General features: G+C 41.3%; 2 protein-coding genes across 6 annotated transcripts in view; one reads left to right on the plus strand and one right to left on the minus strand.

Moving 5' to 3' along the window:
• iqsec3a (IQ motif and Sec7 domain ArfGEF 3a) overlaps positions 1–3,509 on the plus strand; it is an 81,133-nt gene extending 77,624 nt beyond the window's left edge. For 3 of the 4 annotated variants that reach the window (XM_058624983.1, XM_058624985.1, XM_058624986.1), the window contains one exon: positions 104–3,509. In XM_058624983.1, coding sequence (XP_058480966.1) covers positions 104–718 — 615 coding nt within the window. In that variant the 3' untranslated portion in view covers positions 719–3,509. The remainder of the gene's footprint in view (positions 1–103) is intronic. The other variant, XM_058624984.1, reaches the window with a different exon arrangement.
• Positions 3,510–4,189: 680 nt separating this feature from the next.
• LOC131456122 (sodium- and chloride-dependent GABA transporter 1-like) lies at positions 4,190–16,731 on the minus strand. 2 transcript variants are annotated; one of them, XM_058624149.1, is made up of 15 exons: positions 15,627–16,731; positions 13,661–14,058; positions 13,384–13,515; positions 11,914–12,014; positions 11,303–11,412; positions 10,967–11,099; positions 9,036–9,170; positions 8,857–8,960; positions 8,647–8,771; positions 7,740–7,852; positions 7,379–7,510; positions 7,001–7,103; positions 6,623–6,723; positions 5,679–5,846; positions 4,190–4,759 (listed from the first exon to the last, which is right to left on the minus strand). In XM_058624149.1, the coding sequence occupies exons 2-15, from the start codon at positions 13,899–13,901 to the stop codon at positions 4,664–4,666; spliced, it is 1,794 nt and encodes a 597-aa protein (XP_058480132.1). In that variant the 5' UTR covers positions 13,902–14,058; positions 15,627–16,731; the 3' UTR covers positions 4,190–4,663. The 2 variants fall into 2 exon arrangements, with proteins under 2 accessions (XP_058480132.1, XP_058480131.1); XM_058624148.1 differs by lacking the exon at positions 15,627–16,731 and having other exon boundaries at positions 13,661–14,294.

The raw sequence follows: 16,731 nt of genomic DNA on the forward strand, positions 1-16,731 counted from the left end.
CCACCCCCCCAAAAAAAAAAGAAAAAGAGGGCTTGACGGATTGTAGAGGAGGAACCAGTTTTATAACATATGATGCTGTTCTCTTGGCTGTTTTCTAAACTAGGTGTCAATTCACAACAGGCTTCAGACGCACCAGCTCAGCAGCAGCAGCAGCAGCAGCAGCACGGCTCAGAGTCCCGAGAGCGCGGCCCTTCCTAACCACCGGGGAGAGCTGCTCTTCCAGCAGGGGCCCCTGGGGCTACTCCAGGGGCCGGCGCCGCTACCACCACCAACCCAGCACCCGTGGCTGCAGTCGGCGGCGAGCACCCCCGCCCACCACCACCTCCACCTCCTCCAGCAGCAGCACCAGACCGCCGTCAGCGTGGCCGACCTACGGCCCGAGACGCTCATCCAGTGTCAGCAGATCGTCAAAGTCATCATGCTCGACGACGACGGCGGCGGCGGCGGCCACGGGCGCATAGAGGCCTTCCTCAAACAGACACCCGCGCACCACCTGTACCAGCAGCACCACCACCACCACCGCCACAGCCATCGCCAGATCAGTCAGTCGGCCATGTCCACGCCGGTGCGCTCGCCGGACGGCTACCACGGCGGCGAGGGCCACCAGCCCCCGCTGCCTCCCCCGCCTCCGCCTTACCACCATCCACACCAGTACATACCACCAGACCCCCGCCTCAGTCTACACCGGACCCCCAGTGACTCTCAGAGCATGGTGTAAATAGATTAGTTAGTATTATTTCCCTAAAACACACACACACACACACACACACACACACACTTCACAACTTCCTTTCTCTATTTAACAGTACATAATGTACATATATATATATATACATAAATATATATATATACATAAAGAGATATAATAAAAAGAAATGAATCACTTATATGCATATATTTAGGAGGGGAAAAAATGAATTAACTCAACGATTTTAAAAGATATAGGGAGAAATTAAAAAAAGGAAAAAAAAAAAAAGGTTTTACTTGATTCCACATGTATTTTGAAATATTACATAGTTTTAACAAATTTCTATAACTTTTTTGTCAGTTTTAATCGTCCCTTTAGAGAGAAAACATACACACTTTCTGGATGGATTCCTCGTAGTTGCGGTATTAGACCACGCGAGCAACAGAAACACCTGAAGCCCTCACGACTCTCCCTGTCTCTCCCTGTCTCTCTCTCTCTCTTGACCTCTTGACCTCTGTTCACTCTTCACATCCCCAAAGCTCATGGCTACTGTGTTTGTATGTGCGCAAGCGGTGCATAGCTGACCCTTTTAAATGAAAAAAAAAAAAGTACATATATATATATATATATTATATATATATATCTCATGTGCCAAGATACATACGCCTCCTGTGAAAACACTTCTTTGCACTTGAATAAAAGCTTGGACGAGAAGAAAAGACAGAAAATAGCTTTGCTTCGTGACAATAGTCGCCTCTCACTCGAGGAGCGTGAACTGATAGTTCATTTAAAAAAATTATAATAATGATAATAATAATGCTATTTTCTCCATTTGCACTCTTGCTGATTTATTTATGCGATGGAAAACATTTTGGCTTCTTCTCTGCTCCCCTGGATTAAGAAAAAAAAAAGCAAAAATCCTCCAGTAAGCTGTTTCTCACCCGCTCTCATCAGAAAACACTCAAAGTGAAGGATGATGGGAAACAACGGCAGCGAATCATTGCTGTTGATGTTCATCTAACATGTCTCCACACCTGACAGTTGTTTTTTCTCCCCCTGCTTGTATTGTGTGTACAGCACATGTTTGCTCTCATGTGTTCTTCGCTCTTTTGCAGGAAATTGCTGCCAACAAGTGTTAAAATGTCAAGATTTGTGTTTGTTTTAACATCATAATATTCTAAATGTATGCATTTCCCGCGTCTCTTCATGTCGGTTCAAGGGCTGTCACCCCCCAAAATAAAAATCAAAATTTGAAAGAATATGATATTCAGATATTCCACCCCCGTTCGGCAAGAGCACGAGACACTATGGCAGAGGTAAGACGATCGCGAGCTGGTTTGTATAGAGGGGAACTAACGAGCTGCAGGTGAGGAGAAGGGGGCGTGGAAGAACAGGTGAGGGGAACGAGCTGATTGCTTAGGAGGGCGGGATCTGAAATTTGTTCTCTGTTGGGAGTTCTCACAGTCTGATGTTCTCTTCTGTCGTGTAGAATAAGATTTTGACACACATTTTGGCAAATTTTGATCGAATTTGGATGAATTGTTCAGCCGTACATGACTTCAGACTTCAGGTCTGATGTGCTTCTAGGCTGTATTGTCTTGAAGTTATGGATTAAAAAGTGACGGCCCTTGTCTGTACATGTCCCGGGTTTAGTTTCACACACACAGCTTGTAAGACTTTTGCAAATAGTGACATCACTGGTATTTTGTGCTGCTTTTTAATCTGAATGACATAATCTGATCTATTGTGTAGATTGTGAATACCACATTCAAGTAAGCGTCAGGAAGCCCTTGTTTGAAGCCCTGTCACAGGTCACATGTCCCTTTCTTAACCAGAATATTCCGCTTAACGCTTCTCCTGTGTGACCGCTTTGATTTCTAACTCCACAGCCACTGTGGGGATTCCTCCTCTATCTCATCTCTCTGTCCTTTTCTTCTTCACCTTTATTTCCCCCCATCAACAAATCCAATCTCACCTCTTTTTCACTACACAGTACGAGAAGAATTAGTGCTGGAGAGCTTTTTTTAATTACGGCAATTTTCCATATTTTCGAACACCAAACATCCTTGTGTTCTACTCTTATACATATATATATATCTATATATAGATATAGATATATTCTTTTCACGGACTGCGTGTTTGCTCATTTTGTTTGTTCAGATCAACGTTTAGATATGAGGTTGTTTGTTTCTCATGCATGACATTTTGTTCGGAGGATTTTGAACCTTTCTCCCAAATCCGTCTTGTTTTTTTGTGGGTTTTTTCCCCGTGCATGGATTTGCTGCGAGCGCACAAGCCCGAGATGAAGATGCCAAAATAATGAAAAAAAACGATGATGATGATGATGATATGAAAAATATTTGTTTGTAATCGAAAACACCACTGGTGGCAAATTTGACGGCCTTTTTCCCTCCCCCACAGCATTCTGTCTTTCACTGCTACCCTTTGTATGACTGCACAGTTTTTTTCCTCCTTGACGATGTGTTGAAGCATTTTGTGAGAGATAAAATCACAGCGTTTGTGTTTGAAGGGAAATAAATGTAGCATTTCTGGTCGTTTGATGCCACCGTGAAGTAGTGACTGACTTTCACTGAGAAACTGACTTTAAGGGCTCCGCCATAACCAGTGCACTGCTTCATGAATGATCTTGTCCGGCTTGTCAACACTGTGTTTGCTCATTATTGTTTGAAAGTGTTGCGGAAAAAATGTGGACTTTTTACAGAACTGAGAGTATAACAGATCAATCATCTCCCCCTTAGTTGACTTTGAATCCCCTCTCTTACCTGTATATCTACATGCTATTAAAGATGATTTAAGTCTACTCACCACAATGATGCGCACGTGTTCTTGGATTAACTCTTTGGGTTTACAGGCAATGATGGCCACTTTTAATCTCATGTTGTACAATATTGAAACATAACTTTCATGACTCTGACTTAACAACATATTGAATTGAACATAACCCTTATTGCAGACGACACGTCTGCGCGAGCGCACTTTGCATCACGGTAATTACGCAACAGTTTGTGCTATTGGAAAAATTTCCGACGTTTTCTGAAAGCTGAGAAGTTGCACGCCAAGTCACCGTGTGGTTATTACGGTAATTTCACTCACGTTGTTGCAGGAAGCCGGCGAATCAGCGTCTTTGTCGCCAGAGAGGGAAAAAAACGCCAGTACAGTTTCCATTTTTTGGACTTTGAAACAAAAACTCAAACGAATGTTACTTTAAATATGTTTTGTACTGTTCAAATTTCAAATTTAGCCCACTAAATCTGGTGTTCATGTATTTTTCTTCATTTTAAATTGTTAATACATTATTTTAAAACGCAGTAAATTATAAATAACTGCCAGATATTGAAAGTTATCCTGGAAAAATGGGCCACATTTTGAGGCTTAGGTGTTAAAGGGTTGAAAAAAAAAAAAAATTGTTTTTGTGCGGCAGCCTGTTGGCTAACACGTTGATGGAGTTACTATCAATGTTTTGAGTTCAAACCACTTAAAAAGCAGTTAGAGTGAGGAGTGTAACTGGCAGTGATTTACCCTGACACAACGCTGTCGCACGCTGCGCGACACTAATGCGGACGCTGTTATTTAGTCTATTGTTGGTTTTTATTAGCATGGAAAAAAAGATTACTTGTAATGTCTCATTTTACATTTATGCACACACTCCGTCATCCATTTTCTCAGTGCAACAACATTCATTACATTTGTGCTAAGTAAGAAATTGATTTTTGTCGCATGGTGAAGAAAATGTACAAAGATTTACAGCCATAATCAAATATTTCATGTTTAATTAATATATACGTATATTATATATAATATAATTTTTGGCACAACGTACAGTACGATGAAGGGGTGGAAACATCATCCTAAAAACAGACGGCGTCTGCTCGACTGGCAGCAAAGAGTCGACCGCAGTCAGTTTGACGAGGGTAAAAAATGGCTGTGGGGATATTTTGAGCTGAACAATCCTGGCTAGACTGGAGCTTCTCCCACGCTCCCTGTGTGTGTAAATTCTTCACGCCCCGATGGCTTTACATCCTCCTGGGATGTTGTCATCTTCTGCCAGCGCTGGTCAAGTAAAAGGGAGTTATATCAGAGTCAGGATAACTTTTATATGCTTAAAGTTCTTGAAAGAGTCTGAAAGCACAAACCTATTTCTAAGAAGACCCCTTGACATGACTGTTGAAACTTTAGCTTAAAGTACTGCAAAAGTGTGGCTACTTCCTGTTACTGCAAATGTTTTATTTTGTTAAAATGAACGATAACATAAAAACATTTATTTTATTTTATAAGAATTATGACTGTAGGCTATTTTTATCACCAAATGTTAGGGCAAAAAGTTTAAACAGCAAGTAATAAAAATGCAAGACGGCTCTTAGTTTGAAGGCCAGTGTAGGATAACTCTCTAGGTGACACATAACATGTGTCAAAAAAATGTATTTACTTTATAACTACTAAAACAAGGTTACTTGACTAGACAAGTAGCAAAAACACGTAGCAACATGTGACAGGAAGTAGCCAAGAAGCAAACAACAAGTAGCAACACGTGACAAAACATGTATTTACTTTATAAGATAACTACTAAAACAAGGTTGCTTCCTGTTTTGAGAGGAAGTAGCCAAGTAGCAAACAACATGTAGCAATACGTGACAGGAAGTAGCCAAGTCGCAAACAACACGTAGCAACACGTGACAGGAAGTAGCCAAGTAGCAAACAACACGAAGCAACATGTGACAGGAAGTAGCCAAGTAGCAAACAACACATAGCAACACGTGACAGGAAGTAGCCAAGTAGCAAAAACCGTCGAGTGTCGGCTATTTTCCTTGTTTCCCCATCACACCTGCAGTGACGATATAGCTACAATAACCATCTCCCTCGCAGCTTGTTTGACCTGGAAATACTTAAATATGCTGGATGGAGGCCAAGAGGCATGTCACGGGGTCTTTCACCTCAAGCGAGTACAACGTGAAGACCATGAGGTTGGTACCTGTTTGATGCTGCCTTTGGTCCTGCAGAACATGTAGACGACGTAGCCCGGGATCAGTATCATAGACGACAAAGCCATGAACCAGCCAATCACTTGGCCCCACAGTGGGTAAACATACTTCCCAAGAGTCAAAGGAGTCATCTCAATGGCACTGAAGGTAAACACCCCCTACAATATAAAAAACATCTTAATGGTCCATTAAATCTGTGGTGAGTTAATCAGTATGTCAAGGCCACCGAACAAGGAAACACTCAACATGTCATTGCTGCTGTTGGGTGTCTCTCAATCAAAACATTAACAAAAGACCTAGTTTGATGACATTGAGAGACAGATAATCAGTATTGCTGTCTTGTTGTGTCCTTAGGTTTACCTGTGTGTTACGAGGGGAGCCAAACGAAGTACTTGTGATCCATTTGGGACAAATACGAGATATCCTCCAACTGAAACGCAACTATTGCTCGTTTTGGACAAATTACAAATCTGGCCCGTGTTAACCTCATGGTGGTGCTTTAGGGCTGCGGTTTCCCAATCCTGGTCCTCGGTGACCCACTGCCCTCCATGTTTTAGATGTTCCCCTGGTCCAACACACCTGATTCAAACAGGCAATTCGTCATCAAGCTGCTGCAAAAACAAGCCACTCGTTTGAATCGGTGTGTTGGAGCAGGGAAACATCTAAACCATAGGAAACATTGATTTAAATGGCTCAAAAATTCATAACCAGCAGCATCCCCTTTACTTTTCTTCTTAAATGGCTCCCCCTTGACATTACACTTCCTCCATCACTACAGTGGCGCAGGCAAAGACACTGCCATGATTTCCCTGAGGATCTGACACATGACAGGAAGTACAAATCACCAAAACACAGCGGAGGAAGAGTAGGCGACACGAGTGGACAATATGGAGGGGGGTTAAGTCAACAATCATTCCTTCGCCCCATCGCCTACCAGGCAGATGAGCGGTGTGAAGAACATCCAGCAGAGCTTCCACCAGCCACACGGCCGATAGCCGATCATGTCCTCAATGTCCTTATAAAACCTTTCAGCTCCTGTGACCGTGGAAAAAAAGAGACGGAGACAAAAGAGGGAGAGATAATAACTCCATCAACAAACAGGGCGAAAAGGAAATTGGACAGAGAGTTATCACACAAAGTGGAGCAGATAGATGTAATTTCCTGTTGGACAATTATGTAGGAAATCTACATGCATGATTCATTTGGTGACTTGGCACAGCGTAAGTGTCCTCATTTTTTTCCCCTCTTTTCATCACTCGGTTAATTTAAGCAATGTAAAAAAAAAAAAAAGAAAAAGGCTGACTGAGCTCACCATAAAACCAAGATATCGAGACGGTTTCGAAGAAGACAAGGAAGAGGAGGCACATCCCGCTGGCTGAGTAGTAATCAAACAGTTTGAACACGTACAGGCCGCCCTGGAAGATTTCAACACACACACACACACACACACACACAGAGGCTGATTAAATAGAATATGCATGATGAATGTTCACCGCAGGTTGTTGTGAGATCGCTTTGTCATCGCGTTAAACGCAGGAGGGGCATCTTTTCAAAAGTGTCACATAATACTCCATCCCATAATATTAGTCCCACACAGTCTGACTAAGTGCAGTGCATTTAAAAGCCTTTAAATACATATTTCGTTTATATCATATAGATCATCAGCTGGGGGGTGTGGCGTGTGCAACACCTGGGTGATGATGGAGAAGCCGATGATGAAGGAGATGAGGCAGACGATCAGGATGAAGACCTTCTTCCTCTTCCTCAGCACCAGGGGATATTCATCCATCAGAGCCGTGATGAAGCCTTCCACCGTGCAGAACTAATATATGACATTATTATCGTAAGAGACACGCCTGGGTCAGGATGGATCATAAACAGAACCCTGGTTTAAAATCTCATGCCACAAGTGCTCATACTTTGTTTTCCTTCATCTCTTCTTAGGGAGCGTTTGTTTCGTGCACAGTGACAGTCTCCCCCCCATGAGTGAATGTAATTAAATAAAGTGAACAAGGATAATAAATCTAATAAATAAAAGCAACAGTTCATACCTGACTGTCCAGACCCAGCATCATGAGCATGGAGAAGAAGAGAATGGCCCACAGGGAGGACATGGGCAGCTGAGTGACGGCCTGAGGATAAGCCAAGAAAGCCAGACCTGGACCTAAACGGATACAGTGGCAGAAATTGAATATACTACCCATACATGTGTTTCTATATCACTTTGTAGCCTTAGAAGAAGTCTTTAAATGTATTTTAGGAAAGGGCCTTCGCTTCACAGAGGCTACCAGAGATGGTGGTGCTGCTGGAGTCCACTGTCGCACCTCCACCGGTGCCCATGGAGCATGCCAAATGAAATGGTAGCTGCAGGGTTGTCAGCCAGGGACCACCACAACATCTTCCTGGGGACGGGGAAGTGAACGGGGACGTCTCCCAGCCACCCCCTGCAGCTAACCTTCTCCAGGTGTTTGTAGAACTCCCCAAGACCGGTCGCGTCTTCTCAGCCAGAGCCAGAAACTTGCCCTCTCCGCCTCTTCCGATATCGCTGCTAGCCTTGTGTTTGGCTCCCTGTAGGTCTTTGAGGAGATGTGATGTTTAACCCCCCCAACGGAGCCTCTAGCTCCCATCTCCACGGGATAGAGCTTCCCTTCCACCTGCCACCAGGTCTGCATACTTTGGCCCTGTTCCTTTCACGCGGGCAGCACCATGTCTGGCCGTAGCGTGGTGCTGCTGAACTCCCAACATATTTAGTTGTGTATTGAGTTTAATTGAGTTTTTAAAATAGTTGAAAACACTTCTGTGGCTGCGGGATAAATGCACATTTATGTGTACTGAAGGACTTCCACGTAAACTTCAAATGCTCAGTCTGCAAAAACCTTACACAACTCTGCTCTCTTGCTTACTAAGAAATAAGGACGTAAGGATGAGGCATCAAAGTAGCGATCAAAAGTGCAATACCTGATGCTGCTAATTCCTGCACAGGTTTCTTAGTGATGTAGGACATGAAGCCCACGATGGAGAAGATGACAAAGCCGGCAAACATGCTCGTACAGGAGTTGATGCAGCACACGATGATGGAGTCTCTGAAGACAAGAGGAACAACACGATTGGTTACTGAGGAGAGAAAACAAGAAATAGTAATAAAGGCAGTGATTTTGTGGCCCCTACTTGTAGACGTCATTGTTGTATGAGTTGTAGCTTCCCAGTGCGATGAGGGAACCCAGGCCCAGACCGTAGGAGAAGAAGATCTGAGTGGCTGCATCGAGCCACACCTGTGAAACAACAAGATATGTACGTGTGTTTTCCATGTTCACGTGTGACAATTATCAGTCTCCCGGACTGTTTACCTCAGACCGCGTGAGTTTGGTAAAGTCTGGAGTGATGTAGAAGAGGATCCCGTCTATGGCTCCAGGTAGCGTGACCCCTCGGAAGAACAGGATGAACAGCATGAAGTAGGGATAGGTGGCGGAGAAATACACCACCTGAGAGGAAGAGAGATGGAGTAACTTGTTTTAAATGATTTATATCAGCTCATATTTTCAAAGCCACTGACTCATGTTTGAATCGCACTGCATAAAACATGTTTTGAGTTTTTTTTTTTTTTTATCCATGTCTGTGCAAGAATTTCACTTTAAAGCTAATGACAAGTTCATATTTGAAGCAAAGCATAAAGAGACGCAGAGCCGTGTTGTTTCCACAGTGACACAAAAAGAAAATCCCTTCAGCAGCTGTCACAATATTTCCACTTTAACAGAAGATCCTACCTGACCTTTCAGATGTGGCTGTCACTTCTGTAGCGTGACGGTTTTGAATAATTAGTACATACATCCGGGCCAGTATCTCGGAGGAATCCACTCTACTCGCCAATGCCACACATGTTTATCTATATTCACCTATTAATCTCTGCTCATCAGTGTTTCCGCTCACACTGTTTGAAAAATCCCAGCACGCAGCAGAAACAGCAGAATGTTTATAATTATAATTATTTATGTTTTCAAATCAAACAAATTCAATCCGATTTGAAAAAATTCGGAGCACTTTTGTTGGTAAAAATTTAAAAAATATAGAATTTAATCAGATTGCCTATAGGTTGCACTGGAAAAAAAACCTTTTGTAGATACGTTTTAACACAGTAATGGAAAAAAGCAGCGTAAATACTCTGTGTTTCTAAGGGATACGCTATTTCAAAAAAATGTCACTAATGTTAAAAATCAACAGCCAATCAACCAATAATAATAATCAGAGAGAATCTCTTTCAGAGTTGTCGAAAGGAATTTGGTTGTCAGGGAAAATATCATAAATAAAGTCACTCGACTTATTCAGTGATTTAAATACATGTTTATTCATTAAAGTAATGTGAAGGTTCTCCGGAGCAACGCTCAGAGCAACATCCAGCCCATTTACATTTTTATAAATTCGAGGCTGATGAATGGCCTGATTCACAGTGCAAACACATCCCGCTGATTTATAAATGAACAGCTATGACTCATATAAATCAATAAATATTAAACCCATTAACTACTTGAGGGGGGAGAATGGTAAATGATTTAGCACCTGGTTGAAAAAGCACACTCACCAAGACTGAAGTTTCCTGTACAGGGAGAAACTTCAGTGACCAAACAGAAGCAGTGAAGAAGCTCATTACTCATCATGTCACTGTGAAATAACCACTTCACAGACAAACAATAATCACAGCACGATAACATTCACGTTTACATTTTTCTAAAACAAGACCATTAGTTTACTCTGTTTTAGTCTGAAAACTTTGTTTCATTCTGAAAACTCTATTTAAGTTTAAAAACTGTGTTTTAGTTTGAAAACATCTCTTGTCGTTTGAAAACTCTATTTTATTCTGAAAACTCTGTTATATTCTGAATACTGTTTTAGTTTAAAAACTATGTTTTAATTTGAAAACTCAGATTTTTATTCTGAATGGTAATGGGTTTTAGTGTATTTTTTTTTTAAAGAACTAAAACAAGTTTTCAGAGTTTCCTGCTTCTTAAATGTGAATATTTTCTCATTTTTTGCTCCATATAACAAAGAAATCATTCAAACTGAATCATTTGGGTTTTTGGACAAAACAAGACATTTAAGAACGTCATCATTTCCACCTTTGAAAAAGAATTTTCATAATATTCTGCCATTTTAAACGACCGAGCCATGACTAATCCAGAAAAATAATCTACAGATTAATGATCATTAGTTGGAGCCATATCTTATATCTCCACTCACTTTGTGATTGTTCAGTTTTAAGTTTCATGTGCAAAACGAGTCTCACCTTCCCCGTCCACTCCACTCCTTTCCATATCGAGAAGTAGACAAGGACCCACGCCAGGGCCAGAGTGCCGACCAGGGGCCAACGTAGCTCTCCTGGTTCATCCAGACCACCGGAGAGCTGATGCATGTTACGCCTACAGGAGCACACACACAATTCAATTTCAATTTTATTTTGGAAAAAACTGCCTTTTATCAGGAATAAATCTCTGACAGAAACAGACTCAAAGATGTGCGGCCACCTGCCTAGACAGGTCGGGGTGAAAGGAAAACTACAATAGAACTACATTGTGTCACAGACACAGAGAATGGATTCAGAACAATTATCACGTCGACTTACTCCCAGAACTCAGTGACGGCGCTCGTCAGGTTGGTGGTGTCTGTCAGGCTGTAGTTGGAAAAACAATTCTCTGTGTTCCACGGGTTATCACAGCTTTGCCATGGCAGCTCCTGCAAACACACACTTTAAAATAAACTAAAAATGCAAATAAAGAAATCATTTCAGAAAGAAAGTGAAGGAAAGGTTCTAACAACAATACGTCCTATAAAGAAATGTACACATTTATTTCTATTTAATAGAAACCAACAGAAACTGCAACTAACGATTATTTTCATAATTATTATTTTCTCTATTCATTCGGTAGCTGTTTTTGTCCCTTAAATTTTCAGAGAACATCGAACAGTGTTTTCCAAACTTTGTAATTGTTTATAAATTTATTCTAACAAAGCAAAGAAATCATAAGATTCACATTTAAGAAGCTTAAAAATCAAAGAAATTGTTTTAAAATTGACACTGAGTAGCAAAACAGTTGGTTATTAAATGAGTAATAGAGTTTTAAATCATCGCTGCCCTAGAAATGAGACAAGTTTTGCCATTTCTGCTCAGCGTTTGTGTTGAAACCTGATGACGACCTGAAACGACACCAAATCTGTGAGGGTCACATAACATACCGAACCAAAGGAGTTGAATAAGTAGTAGAGAGCCCAGGCAATGATGATGATGTAGTAGATATTGAGCCAGAAGGACAGAACGACTGAAGCCAGACCGACACCTGAAGGAGACACGGACACATTTACAGCACTTTTACACGTCGTATAATGTCAGCAAACATGTGAGTGTGATGTAAAAACATGTGCAGCACATGTGAACTGGATCTAATTAGCATGTTCATCATCATCATTGTTATCTTCCTGACGTTAACGTCGCGCCTTTGCTTTGATCAGTTGGCACAAAACCACGCTCAGCATCACGGTGCCATCTGTGCTTGGCAGGAGATTAAATATTGTTTAGTTACAGAGGCAGAGAAGGAGGAACAGGACAAGTTATCAACACAGCTTTGTTGTTTTCCTTTTTTTCCTTTTATTTTATTTTGTGTGTCTAATCCACAACCTTGTTTCAGGAGCCTGACAATAAGTGTAGAGATGAGCCACCGGTCAGAGACGTGGAAAAGGATCCCAGCTCCGGGGTTCCAGTTTACTTTATAAGGTAATATTTGACTACACTGCAAAAAATGAATATATGTTCTTGTGAAATTGCTACCATTTTTTTGGACGCATTTACTTAAGAAGGCTGAAAATACTTGAGATAATTTGACTTGTTTCAAGGTCATTTGCATGCAGATCATTTTGCTTGAAACAAACACGTTTTTTAGAGGAATTTTTAGCAGTGTATGTAGCTGTTTTTTTCCTGCGATGTTTAGTATTGATCTTTGTAGTTGTTTGCACCTCTTTGGGAATTAGTTTTCATTTCTTTACAGTCCAGGAGTCTGCAACATCTAGAATCAAATCAGAGGAGTCATTTTTGGACCCCTACACACAGTTTAGATCTAATTAATCTGGAGCCGCAAAACACTATTTGACCCATAAAATGAAGAGTAATAAATTGTATATATAGATACAGTATATGGATATAAAAGGAGTATAGTTTGTTGCATTTATGAAATTTAAGAAGTACAAAAAGAAAACTATTGACATTTCATCCCTGTTTTTACCTCTTAACAAAGGAAAACAGACCTACTTTGAAATAAAACACAGAACGGTGTAGAGCTATTTGTGGGAAACCCACTTTGAAATAAATAAAACAAAGTTTCGATTTTACGTAGTTGTACAGTATGTGGATCCAAATGACACTCTTTTTTACACGTGACTTCATTTCAGTGTTGGGAATGGCTTTCCATATTTCAAAAACAAGTTTTAAACATCGCATTTAATGTAGCTTTAGTCGACAATATATATATATATATATAAAACACTTTTAAAATCTAGCGCCGTCTGTTAAAGCCCTTTTCAAGTCTATTGTGATTTCATGTTTCTCATTAGTTGTTTCTCTACTTGTCAAAATGAAAGTGTTTGAAATCACTGTATGTAAATCGGGATAAAAATGAGATAAGTACATTATGCAGTACACTCATGCGTGCGTACCTTTCATCATGGGGAGGAGTTTCCACACGCCGAGCCCTCCCACTGACGTGAACTGTCCCAGAGACGTCTCCAGGAAAAAGAGCGGAATCCCGGCAAACACCAGAGTCAAAAAGTACGGGATGAGGAAGGCACCTGACACAAAATATATACACATTTATGTTAAGCTTTAGTGGATTGTAATTTAACAACAATAACAGCACTAAAACAACTGTAATCCAACAACCCAACATGATATTCCATGATGTAAATCACGACAGTGGTCGACTCACACACTTACCTCCTCCGTTCTTGCCACAAAGATAAGGAAATCTCCACACGTTTCCCAGGCCGATGGCGTATCCCACACACGACAGCAGAAAGTCAAACTTCCCCTTCCAGCTTCCTCTGTCAGGCAGCTCCTCTTTGTTCTTGTTTGTGTCTGCAGGGGGAGCCACAGGGTCCAGTTCCTCAAAGGGAACCGCTTGCTTGACCTCTGTCGAGGAGTTTAAGGCCAGTGCGCTCTGCCCCGTTTTCCCCATGGTGAGAAAACTACAAACCACCACAGACGGACAAACGAGGATGGCGATGGAAGTCAATCACTCACTGTCCTCACACAGTCTCTGACAGATGTCTTCTGTTTCTCACACTGGGTTTGGATCCTGGCTGGATGGAGTCAGAATGATGGACACATGGGGACTGTCCAGAGGGAGACGGAAAAATAGTTTCAGAAGCCAAAATAGACAAACCAGTATGTGGATCGGGCAAAGCTCACTTCACAAACAAAGAAAACATCTTTTCTGGTGTTTGAAGGCGTCCTGTGATGGACTGGCTGTGACCTTGACCTTTGCCCTATGACATTGCCCTGGGTTTGGCGGCCCATCATGTGGAGGATAAAGTAGTACAAGATGGATGTTGTTTTGAAGTCACTTTTAACATTTTTAACTCTAAGATGCACCTTAAAAAAAAGTTACATTAACACACCTCCAGCACCAAAATGTGCTCGTAAAAAAAAAATGTATATATATATTTTTTTTTTAAATGTATTATTCTCCTCTTTTAAGTCCTCATCATACATATCAAACATTAATGAAAGTTTTTAACCCTCAAACTGCCATGTTTTTGTCATGAAAATGAATCAAAAAAAGTGATTTGAATGGGCTTCAATGGGGACATTTTTGGCCGTAGGGGTGTTAGTGTGAGTATTTTTAGTTTAATTTATGTTGTTTACAATAGACAAAAAATAAATATATACATTACTTAAGAATGCACAACCTGGCATAAATCTTTAACAATATGCATGAAAAAGGGATAAAATATTCTAGAAATTGAAAGCCAAAAACACAAAAATGTGTCTATCCGTCATAAATTTTCTGCCTTAGCTTACTGATTCTTATACATTCATTTAATCAACCAAATTTGAGGTGTGGACTTTCAGTATGTCCCACAAGAGATATGAAAAATGTATGTTTATAAGGTGATCTGTGCCCCGACTGAATCAGCCAAAAAAATATTAAATAAATAAATAAAGGCCCGGGCTGTGTAGAGTTGGCCTGATCGGAGCAGGCAGGTGTCACAATCCATGTCATCCCTGACAAAATATTGTCCTAATCACAAGTGACAAACCTCCTTCTGCATCTTTCCTTTCATTCCACCACAGTGGAAGTGTCAGCTTGTGGTGCGTCATGAAAATAGCACACAGAAAAAGAAAAGAAAAGACCACTAGTTTTATCACTAACGCAGTCCTCAAGTCGTCCACATGTCTGTCCTGCTCACACGTTATTAGAGTTGCTATGAAGATTAAAATTACATAGCGGTATTAATATTTTCTAATCTTATTTTTTCACTTTTATTGCACAAGTTTAAGTAGAGACTTTTCCCCCTTATACATTTCCTGAAAAGCAATTTAAACCAGACCTTGTTTTAAAATGTAGTTTGACCATTTAATGTTTACTTGCAGTTTCTCACTGTTGTTTTTTAATTTAATCGACGCATCTGTTAAGCCATACTAAATGTTAAAATATAACATTTAGTATAACATTTTAGTTTGAATTAATAATTATACAAGTAGGGACTAATGCTTATCACTTCACATTCAGCTTTGTGTGTCACTGTGGAGTCATCCAAAACCATTTCCTAGATGAGTCAAAAACCCAGAGCCTGATATCACTACAAATTCAAAGTCAATTATTTGTTTTCATGTTCTGTGACTGACTGAAGCAACTTAGAAGTGAGTGAGACAGAGGGAGGCCGAGAGATCGTCTTACCTGACACTTTTCAAAGTCCTTCGTCGGGTCATCTGCTTCATCAATTCATCACAAAACGCCCTTAAGTCTCAATTCAGCAGCCGGATGAAGGAACAAGCAACCCTAAAAATGCTCAAAGCCAAATATCCAGAGCCAGAAGAAGCCACGGTACTCCTCAGCTCCCGCAACTCTCTGGCTGTGCGTTGTGTTTCGGAGGAGCCGTGGCTCTTCCTGTGGCTGGTATCGAGTGGCTTGGTAATAAAGTTCGACCCGTGTGTCCGTGTTTTGGAATAGAGCTCAATTCTAACTGGTGAAGCCCCCGAGGCCGTGGAGGACACAGTTTGTCAATCGTCCAATTCTGGTGCAGAACTGTACGTACAGCAGCAGCAGCAGCAGTGTGTGTGTGTGTGTGTGTGTGTGTGTGTGTGTGTGTGTGTGCGTCAGCTCTTGCCAGAACTGTTACCATGGTGTTTCCCAATAGAGAAGGGCCCGAACGAGTGAAAGAGCTCGTGGAGTTTTGGAAAAATGAAAACGGGCATTGGCTGCTGGCAGAGACTCGGCCGCGTCAAAGTCAACACTGAAAGTGACCCAATTCTCATCCACAGTGACCCAGCTCCGACGACTGGAAGGACACATGGTTTCGAAGGTCGTGCGCACGCTTTATTAAACTGTTTGTGAGTGACACCAAAGGCCTCCTCTGATTCGATATGAGACACAAAGGCCTCTGTGTTCCTCGTGGCAGGTACAACCTCCGAACACTAATACCTGCTGCGGATTATTCTATCAGCAGCCAATTAGAAACAAAAATAATGAACATTCCCTGAACGCCGCGCTCGCTCAGTGTTTAAAGTCCCATCCGCTTGCTGATAGGCAGCACAGATAGAACGTATGAGGTTTCCAAACCCCAGAGATTAAATCATATTAGAGGCTTAATTACACCTACAGGTGAGATTTAGTACAATCTCCGGTGAGGTCTATTGTCCACGTGGAGCCCGGTAGTTGTAGCTGCACTGGGCCGGAGTTGTCAGAGGTGGTTTTCATCATATTTGTTTTCTCTGAGGACCTTTGGGAAAAGTTTGGTTCCTAACTGAGCTGCAAGTGTCCTATCAACATGTTAAATAGTGTA

Source organism: Solea solea, chromosome 3, assembly GCF_958295425.1.
Source record: "Solea solea chromosome 3, fSolSol10.1, whole genome shotgun sequence".
NCBI classification, from domain to species: domain Eukaryota; kingdom Metazoa; phylum Chordata; class Actinopteri; order Pleuronectiformes; family Soleidae; genus Solea; species Solea solea.

Coding starts and splice junctions, on each gene's coding strand:
- LOC131456122 (XM_058624149.1), bottom strand. CDS start 13,901: ATGGGGAAAACGGGGCAGAGCGCACTGGCCTTAAACTCCTCGACAGAG. Junction 8,961..9,035: donor CCAAACTCACGCGGTCTGAG/GTAAACAGTCCG, acceptor GTTGTTTCACAG/GTGTGGCTCGATGCAGCCAC. Junction 7,104..7,378: donor GCTTCTCCATCATCACCCAG/GTGTTGCACACG, acceptor GAAATCTTCCAG/GGCGGCCTGTACGTGTTCAA.